Here is a 13212-nt window from a genome sequence, read left to right as displayed (position 1 = left end):
ACAAAATATTAGGGTAGAAATCTTGGTTTTCTAACTTTAAATGCTATTGAATTACAACTTTCATTACACCACATATTTAGCTGGCAGGAGCTGCTGAGAATTGTATTTCAGAACCTGCAAAGATCTTAAGATTTCATAGCCCTAAATAAACTTCTTTGGTCCTAGATGATGTAAAAATGAGGCAATGATTAGCAAGCGAAGATAGATAAGGCTGCTGATGGGATCAGGGATATCAATGGACTGTCTTAGGACTGTGATAGCAAATCTATTGTACGTGTGCCGGACATTCTTTCAGTTTCCGGTGCGCGCATGCGCACTGGCCAGCTGGTCTTCACATGCGCATGCACACCGTGTGGCTGCTCTTCCAATTTCCGGAATTCATGCTCCCGTTTTGGCATTTGGTGCTGAAAAGGTTCGCCAATACTGTTCTAGGAAGAGCTATTCTCACTTGTGGAGATGCCAGACACTTATCTATAAAGCCACTAACAAATGTGTCTGATTCAATTGTACCGAATTTAATTCTGAAGCACCAAATTACTTTGCTTTAGCTTAAAGCCTGCATTAAGAAAAATGTCTTCTAAAATCAAAGAGAAACTAAAAATTTGCAGGAATTTAGTGCTTAATAAACTGCACCAGTGTTAGTCAGTTTTGGAGCCTGGTATACATTTTTTTTAAATGTACACACACCAGCAAAATGTTGGAAGTGGTTAACTTTTTAATAAAATAAATGCATAGTGTGTGTCCTATCTCACGCTGTATATGCAGCAGAAGTGTTCTTAATGAAAGCTTAGTATCTACGGTAGTGATTATGGTCATCTAATGAAACTGGAACTATTCTAATTTTCACTCCATGCAGATTTTTATGTCTGCTTTCTGGGACATCTGTGAGATTTCAAGGACTTTTTCTGTGATGGCCCAATCACTTTCTAATGACCTTTCCTACAAGCAATATAGTCTTTTCTTTAAAGTACTGTATTAGTTATCTTCAGCTAATGTAGTTGTTTTTTAACTGAACAATGTTCTTTGTTGGTTAATGAATTGCAAATTAATGTCTTTAAGATTTCTGGTTTTTCTGCAGTGATTTTTTATTTTCATTTTTGGGTGACATTTTCACATTGTATAAAGAAACACCCAAGCATTTTTCATTCTTTCTCTGAATAGGGACAAAAGCATGCTTCTAACAATGCCAATTGTTCTAGGTCCCCTACTATTTTATATTGCCTTCTTACAACTGATGCCATTATGCAGAAAATCCAAAGAAGTTCAAATCTTGACTTAACAGTATTACATTCATAGTTTCTTTTAGAAAAAATAAAACTGGAAAATGATCTACTAGGACATGGCTGTGACTTCAGCATTTGGAAGATAAAATCACTTATATTAACTTGGAGTTGGACACCAGCTGGGCAAATCCAGCTGAGATAACAGGTTTATTTCTGGAATTACCTGGATTGTTTTCAGCATATGACTGCTAAGAAAATAAGGCAGTGTCATCTGCATTGTTAGCTTTGCCATCTGTTGATTAGTTCCTTGCTCTACCAGGTTGGTGAAAGCAGCCAGGGAACTGATAGGAACTGGATGTAGGTGGTGGTATATGCCCTCTATCTTGAAAGAGGTGATGGTAATAACCTGCCCTCCTTGGGTAATCATAATCTAATCCAACTATTTTATAAAACTGTTGACAACTCTCAGTTACAACTGGATGAAATAGGCTATCTGGATCTACTATTTAGTTAGGAATCAGGCCCAAGTGGACAATCAAAACAGGACTGGTTGCTTTTTTTTTGATATTTGACAGAATGTGGAAAGAGGTAGTAAATTTATCTTGATCTTCCTTGACCTCTGGGTGGCTTTCAGTGCCATGGAACATGTTGTACCAACAGCCAGAGTTGAAAGTCGGAGGGGCACTTGTCTTTGGTGATTAACCTGCTTCCCGAGTAGCTGACTTTTTAGTGGAGAGTGGGGAGAGATTGCATCCTCAGGCACTGTGTATGGCAGGGGTGTCCAAACTTGGGAACTTTAAGACTTGTGGACTTCAACTCCCAGAATTCTCCAGCCAGCATGGCTGGCTGGGGAATTCTGGGAGTTGAAATCCACAAGTCTTAAAGTTCCCAAGTTTGGACACCCCTGGTGTATGTGATACTATATGCTATTTACTCATTTAGTTTGTCATCTATTTATTGGAATTTGTATTACTGTCCAACTCTAATAATGAGGTTCACTTAAAAAAGTAACAACGAAACAGGATTTATTTATTTAATTTGTACAGCCACCCATCTCACAGTTAAAAACAACCAAAGAACACAATCAGTAAAATTCAGGAAAGCAGTAAATACACAGCAACTTTTAAAATCAAATAAAAAGCCTAATTAAAACCAAAATTGAAACAGAAAACCCAGAAAGCAGGCAAGTACAAGTTATGGATCAATCAATAACAAAAGCTATCAATCTCCAAACTATAACCAGATCCCAGCCCATTGGCACAACCATGTTTTTCACAGCATTTCAAAAGGTAAACAAGGTTGAGGCCAGTCTAACCTCCAGGGGAGGATATGCCAAAAGACAGGCACTGTGGCAAAAAAGGCTCTCCTCCAGAATTCTGTCAGATGATATTCCTTAATTGATGGCAGCCTGCTCTTTCTGTTTGCCATGATGGGATAGGTAGATGCAACAGGGGAGAAGCAGTCCCAAAAATAACCCGGCCCCCTGCCATTTAGGTCTTTATAACCAGCACCTTAAATTGAAGCTGGAAGTAGACTGGCACCCAATGTAGCTCATGCCTTAATATGCACTGAAGCTTCTGGATGTTTTTCAAGGGCAGTCCCACTTATGGTAATCCATTTGGGAGCTGACAGGGCCTAAGTGAGAGTAAAACCTCACAGTTCAGTAACAGGTACAAGTGGTGTATAACAAGAACCTGTGCAAAGGCATCCAGGCCATGATTGCTAACTGTACTTTAAGTAGGAATCATGTTTCCAGAAAATTGTGCACAGGCCTTGCTTGGGATAGTGCGACACATCCAGCTTTAAAAATGGTAAGCCCCCGGAACCTAAGGGTCTGGAAGCCACTCAGTCTTGCTAGGGTTGAGGTGAAGCTTGTTTCCCACTCGAATTCCCACAATCCCAGAGCTATAATGTATGCCAGTTGTGGTCTTTCTTGAATCAAGACGCTTTACTCACAGTCACTCATGCCTGTGTCACTTCACAGAAGAGGATTATTGCAATGTGTTTTCGTGGGATTACCTCTAAAGATCATCCTTGAAGTTTCAGCTAGTGTAATTATGTCTGTTCTAAGGTTTACCCATATAATACTATTATTGCTGCCAGTTAAGGTGCTGGTTGTCACATTTAGATCTGAAATGGTTCAGGGCTGGGATACTCCTGCTGCTACCTTCTCTGAATTGAATATGGTTATTTAGTGCAAGGTGGGAGTGTGGATTTCTTGATAGTTCTATCAACTTCAGAGAGCCCAGGCTCAAGTGTATTCAGCAATTATCCTCCTCCTTGGGAATAAGTTACTCCCAAGATATTTGAATGAAACCATTCTTATTACATTAATGGGGAGCTATAACAAAATAATCCTTCAGAAATACATTTTTAGACTTGTAAGATCATGTTGTCTGCAAATGGTGGCCATTAGATTAATTGCAATTGTATTCTTGTTTTTTATAAGCCTCACAGTCTTCCAATACAAAGCGGCATGTAAACTATAATAATTACGATTAAGACAACTTTCATCTTCATGTGCTCCTTGAATACTGTACCACTAAATAAGAGCAGTCTCTTAGGACAGGAATAAAAAATATTGTTTTGTTACTAGCATTTGTTTCCTTTAAACTCAGAGATTTTATGTAGGTGTTTTTGAAATAAATAGTAATTCATATGTCTTCCAACGAATGTTGTATGTTCATGATGTGCTTCTGAGGAGCTGGCATGCAAAAGAATACAGCAGTTCCAGTTGTCATTAATGTAAGCGGCTTAATCCAAGAGTAGATTCATGATAGTTAGGGTTAGAGTTTGCTTCTTATTTTCTTCTCTCACTTGATTACCTTTTATACGTTTAAATACAGACCTTCTAAAACTTACTTTCTCTGTAATACTAAAGTAGCCTTGTACTGTACTTAAGTCCTAGGATTCTTGCTAGGAACAAGAAATTGAATATAGAAAAATAGGGAATGTGGTAGAAAAGAAACTGTATGAACACTCAGTCTATTCTCTAAAAGAGGGTGTCAAACTCAATTTCATTGAGGACCACATCAGGGTTGTGTTTGACCTTGGGGGCCAGGGGGCCTGTGACCAGCTTGGGGGTGGGCAGCTCGACATTACTCATGTCGGGGGAGCCTATGGTGGCCAGAGCGTTCTGCCAGCGAAAATGGGCTCCCAAGCTCCGTTTCAGCTACAACAGCCTCCTGCAACCCTCTGCCAGCAAAAACTGAGTTGGGAGTGCCACCTGCAGCCCTCACAAGCTCCATTTTTGGCTTCAACGGTCTCCTGTAACCCTCTGCCAGCAAAAATGGAACTTTGGAGTGTTGCCCATGGTCCTCACGAGCTCCATTTTCGGCTGCAGTGGTTTCCTGCAACCCTCTGCCAGCGAAAACAGCGCTCGGGAGGGCCACACACAGCCCTCCCAAGCTCCATTTTCACTGGAAGAGGTACTGGTCCGCAGCTGTTTCCAGGGTGGCCGCACAGGCCAGATCCGGGCCTTGAACTTTGAGTCTGATACCCTGCTCTAAAATATGGAAATATTGGAAAATATTTTTGTCTCTGTTTCATAATCCTCTAGCATGCTCGCTGGGGAATTCTGGGAGCTGAAGTCCACATATCTTAAAATTGCCAAGTTTGAAAAACACTGCTCTAGCACAAGGTTTTTGAAACTATGTCTCATGTAACTCTAGATTTCCACAAAAACTTGATAGATTCTATAAGAGACTTAAGGGGAGAAATTCACTCATATGCTACAAGTTTTTTCACTATAGCTTTGTCTTGGTCTGGGGTTTCAGTATTTTCCTTTCATTATTTTCCTTTCCTTTCATTCCATGGCTTAAAAGCATTTGAAATCTTGCTCTAGCAGATGAATTACAATTTTTGGCAGGAACTTTATAATAAAATGTCATCCTTCTTGTAATAAATTAAATATGACATATGGACAAAAGACAATATTAAAGAAAGGAATATTTTGAGAACTGTACAGACTTATAATTCCTAGAAATCAGTTGGCCTAATTTATTAAAGAAAAAAGGAAGTACTGTGTTTGGTGACTATCCTTTTACAGTCTGGAAATGACCTTGTTTACTTTTTCACGGTTGTAGGCTTGTATCACCAGAACAGCCTCCAAAAGCCAAATTTCTGACACTGGGCTCCAAGTTCCGTTACAGTGGACGTACCCAAGCACAAACACGCCAGGCTAGCAATCTCATAGATAGACCTGCCCCATACTTTGAACGGACCTCAAGCAAACGAATTTCCAGGAGTCTTGATGGTGGTAAGAGCTGGACAGAAACTATAGTGATCATCTTATTTATTACTTAAAGAATCTTATACATTGGAATAGTGGTAACCCTGTTTATCCTTTAGCTTTCATGTGTAAGTACATTTTTCATGGGTCTTGCCAAACCTGTTTTTTAAGAGAGAAATCCTGCTGAACTTCTTTTTAAAATAGAAATGCTACTTTTTCAGTGGAAATGCTACTTTTTTCAGTATATAATAGATTGGGTTGGATTTTAAAAAATGTATTGAAGAACTGTTCCATAGAAGTTGCTGCTAGTTCCTCTTGCAGAACTGTAGATGTCAAGCTATTTGTCCATAGTTTATTTACAGCTAAGTATCTCATCCAAATTCAAAAAAGTGGATTGACCAATTCAAAATTAATTGGAGAATATGGTCCAGATTGACTGATTTTTGTTCTATGTATGGATTGACCAAACATACCATAGGCAGTAGTTTATAAGCTGCTATTTGAGTGAGGAGCATTAGACATTGACTAGCACATTCAGCAGTAAATCAGAAGTTTTCGTAATATTAATTTATAGAGCAGTTTTCATTTTATGTATGCATATGCACAAATATGCAGAAATAGTAGGGCAGGTTATAAATACTGCAACTGTAACATGCTTTATTGTGATAAATGTAGTTGTTTTTATAGTTTACCTATATAACATGTATCTAGTGATATTTATATTCTGTAACATTTGCTTATAGTTAAAAATTATTGTAATTTTATTGTAATTCTGTCTTACTGTGTTTTATTTCCCCTTTGTAAAACTTTATTGACATAGCATATTTTCTCAAACTATGTGATATCATAGTCCCTTAAAATAAGGTCCACCTACCCCACATGGATAAATTTACTTCATTGGTGATAATGTGGGTAAGAAATAAGTATACAAGTTTTAATTTCTATATCAAAGTCTATATCAGATTTGTAGAACAAACAAACACAGGCCAAATGAAGAGCAAAGCCCAGATTGAGCTTTGACATTAATTCCCAGTTAACCATGCAAGACTGATCAGGTTTATAAAAAAAATACGTATATGACCCCCTACAGTTGGTTTTGACCACCAGAGAATCTGAACGCTGATGTACCCACTTATCCTGGTGGAATGCTTGTTTGTTTTTAAAGGAAACAAGTCAAAATTCATCTGAAAACTAATAGGGGATTTTTTTTAAAAAAATGTATTTTCACAGCTCCAGTAGGCATTGTAGACCAGAGTCTGCTAAAGGGCTTTTTGGTTGCTGCTGGTGAGAGGACCTTTGAAACAGCTGGACAGCACAAGTTAAAAGACGAGGAAGGCAGAGATGTGGATGGAGGCATTGCTAAAATGTCACAATTAGAAGATGGAAAGGTATGATTGTTGAAAACAGTCTATTTTGTAGAAATAACATTAAATTGGAATGCTATCTAAGTTGTAGTAGTTACATTGTAGCTTCAACCTCTATGGCTGTTTTTATAACTTACCCTATGTAGGAGAAGGTGTGGACTGGTCTACTGACTGACATAACATGACATCAGATTATGATCTACCTCTTAAGGTTCCAACCCATTGAGTAACTGTTGGAATAGCAAATGTGTGTACTTTAATGATTAAACATTAATATTTAACTGCTTTGTAAGAGTGACTTAAAATCTGGAAATTTTTTGAGATCTATAATTAGAAGCATTGTGTGTCCTTGTGCTGCCGTCTCCCCTTCTGCTAAATCTTTGAATGTCTGTCTGTTTCCATTTACACTGCTCTTCACAGACAACAAAAAGCTGTTTGAGATGACATAATCCAAATGTTTGGATTGTATGTTGTTTAATTAGATAACAAATGGGGCTTTATAAATGTTTATACATTCATATTCTAACAGTACTGCTTGTCCTATTTTTGAGTAAAAATTCTCACTAACAAATTTCTCCCTTCCCTCTTCTCTACGCTTTCCTTCTGCTTACAAATACACCTTTATATTATGGTCATGTCTGCATCTAAGATTAGACTTTCTCTACCACTATACTCCTCCCATTTTGTTTTTCTCCTCTCCACTCTGTATTTTATGCATTTATGCATTAGCTTTCATCTTTCATTCATTCCTTTTCATCCCGTTCCTCAAACTTAATCAATATTCATGAAATGGACATGGTTTTAGATATTTTAGATTATCATAACCTTAGTAAACATGCATGGAGAGCAGAAACTTTCAGTACTGTGGCTGAAAAGCCAAAATGTAATAGAAATGAAGATAAATCATTTACCAGCTACTAGCTTGTAACCCATGGGAGGGGGACATTTTTTCCTTCTTGCAATAGACAGAGAAGCTGATAAAATTACTAAAAGTGAAGAGGCTGTATCTACAGTATTTAGTTTGAGATGGTTTTCTTTAGTGTGTTGGCTGTCTTAGTTTTACAGAAATGTGCATCTCCTTCCTCCCACTTCGTGTTCAACAATATCTTTCTGGTACTTCTCTCTCATTTCTTCCTCTCTTTCGCATTATTTGTGTCATTTCTCCTTACTTTCTAATCAGTTCCTTTTTCACTCACATTGTCCCTTCCTGTCCTTCTGTTATGTTGCAACCTGGAGCCTAAAGCAACTTCTCTGAATGTTTTTAATGGCGCTACTCTAACAGACAAAGCAAAGGAAGAGAAGGTGTGTAACTTTGTTGCCTAATTGTCTTTTGTATATAAATTTGCTAATACATGTTCAGAAGTAATCTGTATTTCTAGAATGAGGCCAAGGTGGCTGTGTGTTTAGTGCCATCTATTGATACATAACCATCTATATAAATTCTGCAATATTAAAAAGTAGATTAAATATAGATATATTTTTATATGGATTAACCATCTATATAAATTCTGCAGTATTAAAATAGTATGATTTACTTGACACTATTCTTAGAAAAGTTTTAGAACACAAGCTACATTAAGATGTTTCCTGGTATGTTTAGAATCTCATAAATCAAAAATTGCACTGTCAAAAACTGGCTACCAGATTTTAGAAATGCAATCTTAGGCTACTGGAGGGCCTCAAATTGCACACCTCTGAATTAAATAAACTCTTTTTACATTGAAGCTTTGCTTCATGCTTGTAGCAATCAAGTCCATACAAATCTATGCACTTAGGTGCTACTCTTATGGCATATCTCTTCCAAAATGGATTAGGTCAAGGCATTCCCAAAGATGAAACATACAACTTCCGAAACAAGCAACTGGCCTTTAGACATAATATTCTGTAAATTGTTTAGCATTCTTTAGTCATATGAAAAATAATTGAACTGGTTTCCTTTAATATGTGTTCTTTCCTCCCTATTTCCGTTAGATATTTCTGCCTCTTTTAGATACTAGTGTCTCATTTTGACAAATGCTCAAAAGGCTTTGTTCAAATGTAACAATAAGCAGTTGTGTATTATGATTAGAATAAGGCTTTATACAAGTTTGTGTGCTATTCCTTCCTCCAGCGTAGATATAAGAGGAGGCTGGAAGCATTTATTTTCACTCATAATAAACCACAGTCTTAGTTAGGGTTTGCCGATACAAACCAACTTCAAAGCAAGTACTGTGAAACTTTGTTGTACATAAATGATTTTAAAAACTGATTTGGGGAATTGTTCAACAGGGGTCACGGGTCAGTAATTCAATAGCTAATTCTGATTTTTTTTTTGTCGCATCATGGCAAAGCTGCATCTGACTTTTGAAACTTTAGTCGTGGCTTCCTAGTTTTCCAAAACTAGAAGCTTGTTAGAACTTATTAAACCTATTGAAAAGCAGTCATTAAATATACTTATACTTAATTAAATATTAATGAAACAAAAAAAATCAATCATGAACCCATCCTGTATTGTATCTTGTGTGCCACTCATATCAAATACAACTCTTGGGCCAGAAAAAGAACTGAGTAAATAGTGTTGAATTCTGTATATAGTACATTTAAAGCAAGCCCTGTGTTGGAACTATATTTCAATGCCAATCATATGTGCAAATGTTAAACATGCTAATCTTATTGAAGATAACTTGTCATTAGTTGCATTTGGTATTATATTTGAATAATATTTCATAAGTGAAAGGGCCAGACCTGTGCTACCTCTGCCCTGGTGTTTACATTGGCCCTACTTCAACTTCTCCAACATGGGTCATACAAAATCAATAATTTACTCAGAAAGCAATTAAATATTGTTAAACTTCTGATTTTTTTTCTGGTTATAATTGTTCTACATGTCTTTGGATTTAAATTTCCTGTCCAATGTTATCCCGAACAGACTCTAAATCAGTAAGATTAACTACCAGATTTTTAGAATACAAAATGCTATAGGTTAACAAGAGATTCCAGATGCCCTCTCTTGACTGTGCAAAGAAAGAAATGATTCAGTGCTTAACAAAAACCATCCGTTGGTGTTAATATGACTGACCTGTGCATTTGTGTATTTTCAGTATCATCATTTATCTACTCCAGTAATGTCTTGTCTTACTGTTAATGTAGATCAATTGCATCTAAAGATAGTTTGTGCTTCTCTTGTAAAGTACTGCCAACCAGTTGCAAATAGTAATTTGCATTATTGGCTTATGCAAGGAGTAGGCAAAATGTTTCAGATTTAGAATGACTTGAAAACCCAATTATGAGAGGCAGATGGTCTATTTCAACCATTTTGGAAATATACCCAGCACTTAAAACACTTTTGAAATTCAATGCAACAATCAGCTTCATGCTAAAAAAATTGACAGCCACACCATGCTGAAGTAGTTTGAATTTGAGACATTTTGCACATATCTAAATAAATAGGTATTAATAGTAATAGATAATAGATAATACATTTTGGAGATAAAATAATGCATTGAAACGTATGATGGGGGGGGGGGGAGAGGTGCAAGTTCAAATCTTAACCTGAGTTTGATATTATATATGTACCAAGATCTCATTTATCAATTTTATTTGGACTATGCTGTGTTCTTTGAATGACCTTTGTTGATTTCAAACATTTTTAACAAAACAAATAAAATCCCGAAAGACCACTTTACTGAGCATAGACAGCAGACTTTATTCTAAATATAATTAAAATAGCTCACTCAGAAAGTTCAAAACTCAAAAACTTATTTTTTTCAAGCTATTCTGTTTTTACAATCCTTTAAAGTTATGGAGAAAAATATACTAATACAGAGTTCTGTCTGTAGAATGGCAGAATTTTCAATTCAGCCATTGCTACAGTGCTGTAGGTAGATGACTAGTCGTTTAATACACTGAGCAATATTTGAAGCCAATACATTCTGTGCTTGTAAAGAGGTTAAGTTGTTTGCAGTATTTCCAGTTAAAGATTCCATTATGCTCCAGTAGCTTCCTCTAATTCTCCTTTTTTGCTGATCTCTGGGTGATTCCACTACATAGACGGAAATGGAAGAGGACGAAATTCACAAGAAGGTTGCTGATTGCATTATTAGTGTTTGAAGCGTCTATAGTTTGTGTTTGCATGGTGCACTTCTGTATTTAATTTCAAAGCCCTGTTTATTGAATTTTTAAGCACTTTTTTGGCCTTTTTGATTATCATGGGCTTTTTCTCCCCCCTTGTTCTCTTTTATGTGTGTGTATGTGCTTTAATTTTACAGATTTATTCCTTGAGAGTAAATGGGGAAAATATTTATGTCAGACATAGCAATTTAATGTTGGAGGTCTGTATAATTAAACCAGTTCTTTCTGTTCTCATGGGCTGCTAGGCTGCACGAGATGGGAAATCACTTGCAGGCTGCTCTGGGCACAATGCATGAAATGCATGGAGATGTTCAACTTGAACATGCATGTTCTATTTTGGTAATTCTGTAAAATGAGCTACATTTTCAACTGTTAAAAATACTCTGCAGTGGCAAGTGGAACATGGCCCTGTTTAGATGTTCAGACTTAAAAGTAATATGACTTTTTAGAAATGTCTATCACTTCATAGTTGCAGGAGCTTCCCTTATGTTGCAACACTTCCTAAACCTGACTGGAAGTATAAGAATAGAGAAAATGTGGCTTTTGAGTTAAAACAGAAATTCCGAGTTCTTTTCCTAAGTTATTTGTGGGCAACCTACCAAACTTTTTAAAGCATTGTAAGTTTAATTGCCAAAGGTTTGAAGATAAAATTGTGGATGTAGATTATTTTGGCAAAATAATTTGTAAATAACAAATATGTATCATCCAGATGGGGCTATTTCCAATATTAAATTTAGGATATCTCAGAGACAGGTAGATATATAATGTATAGGCCTGTAGATTTACAGTAACCTTACTAATATGTTTTGTTGCTTTCTGGCAGCTTCTGATAATTTAATATATATTGGCGTAACTTTATCAAAACATTGTTGAGATTATTGCATAACATTGCATTGAACAAATCCAAGAAAAGTGCCTAATCTTAAAGTTATTATTTTTAAATATTATATTGAGACAAGTTGTAATAAATTCAAATTGATTTCCATTTTTAGATTACCATTAAAATTTAAATTGTCCCCTGAAATTTTTGTATTTATATAGTTTATCTTGTCATAGATTGCTATGTTTCAATCTTGTCAAATAAGAGTTTTGTTTATACAAATAGCAACACAAAGCTTCCAGTTTCCCCAAAACTGTGGGAAAATATTTTCTCTACTTGCTGGTTTAATGTTCTCTTTCATCAGCATAATCCTGAATCTGTTTTTCTTTTTTCCTTAACATATATAGCATATTAGTTTTCTCAGACTTCCCTACTATGTATCTTCTTAGCTTTATCACCACAAGGATAATATAAAAGAACAGAATGTTATTTCTCGGTTTAATTAAATTAACTAGCCCAATTCCTTACTATTTCATTTGTTTTATAAATTAATTTGCAGATTAATTGCAGAGTAGCTTTTGCCCCTCCCCTTCATGTGTCATTAACAATGGCATAACATTTAAAAGGAACTGCAGAAGTCAGGTTTATACTTGAAATAATTCATCTGAAAGCTCAGTAGGTGGATGACAAAATCATCTGTTTTCATCAAGCTATATTTTGTTACATTAAAAAAGATAATAATGGAATTTGCTGCTTCCTCCTAGTAAATTCACTGGCAGACAAGGAAAGATTATAGTTCTTCCAGAAAATATTTCCAAATGAATTATTTTACTTTTTTTCTATGGTGGATTGCAAATAAATGCAAATTCATTGATAAAGATCCTGTTGTAGCAAGAGCATATTCTGGCTCTTACTCTGATAGCTAAGCCAAGATACTCTAATTCCCAGTCCCCTTCTTAGTGATGTATGTGATGTATGCTTCTTTGATATAAAAATGAATCATCTGATTCTGTAATGTATAACAGGCAATTATAATTGCAAGGTTATACTTGTAAGAAGGCTTAGAATATGCAGATTCACTGCAGCAATTCATTTGTTGCATAAACATCAGTCCCTCATAGTTGTAGAATTTATTGTGTACTAGTTGGTAGCATAAAGCCTCTGACAGCCACCTGCCCAAGTTACTGTTTTTTTGTCAGGTTCCAAAACCCAAGAAAGACATGCAAGGTTACTTTTAAGAGTTTCTTGTATTGTTCCTCACATATAGGCATAAATTTTCCCAACCAACTATTTGCTTCATTAAAAATATACTGAGAACTTCTAAGGAGGACCTGCTGTTTCCTTTTTCTCTCAACCAAACTGTCTTAATTTCACTGTACCTTGGTTCTCTGGAATGCAGCCCCTCCCTCCTGGGAATCCAGGCTACATTTCACCACAGTTTTGCAGCAGACTGCATTATGGTGC

General features: G+C 36.1%; 1 protein-coding gene across 16 annotated transcripts in view; it reads left to right on the top strand.

The window, feature by feature from the left end:
- EPB41L2 (erythrocyte membrane protein band 4.1 like 2) overlaps positions 1-13212 on the top strand; it is a 110916-nt gene that overhangs the window by 79920 nt on the left and 17784 nt on the right. For 8 of the 16 annotated variants that reach the window (XM_081942838.1, XM_081942844.1, XM_081942851.1 and 5 more), the window contains exons 11-14: positions 5309-5481; positions 6685-6842; positions 8055-8120; positions 10848-10880. In XM_081942838.1, the coding sequence (XP_081798964.1) occupies positions 5309-5481; positions 6685-6842; positions 8055-8120; positions 10848-10880 (430 nt within the window). Of the gene's footprint in view, positions 1-5308; positions 5482-6684; positions 6843-8054; positions 8121-10847; positions 10881-11065; positions 11129-13212 lie in introns of all 16 variants that reach the window. The other 8 variants (XM_081942842.1, XM_081942841.1, XM_081942839.1 and 5 more) reach the window with 3 other exon arrangements.

This window comes from Natrix helvetica, assembly GCF_964273705.1.
Source record: "Natrix helvetica genome assembly, chromosome: 2".
NCBI classification, from domain to species: domain Eukaryota; kingdom Metazoa; phylum Chordata; class Lepidosauria; order Squamata; family Natricidae; genus Natrix; species Natrix helvetica.
The sequence above is the reverse complement of the archived record's forward strand: the minus strand, read 5'-3'. Positions and strand labels throughout refer to the sequence as shown.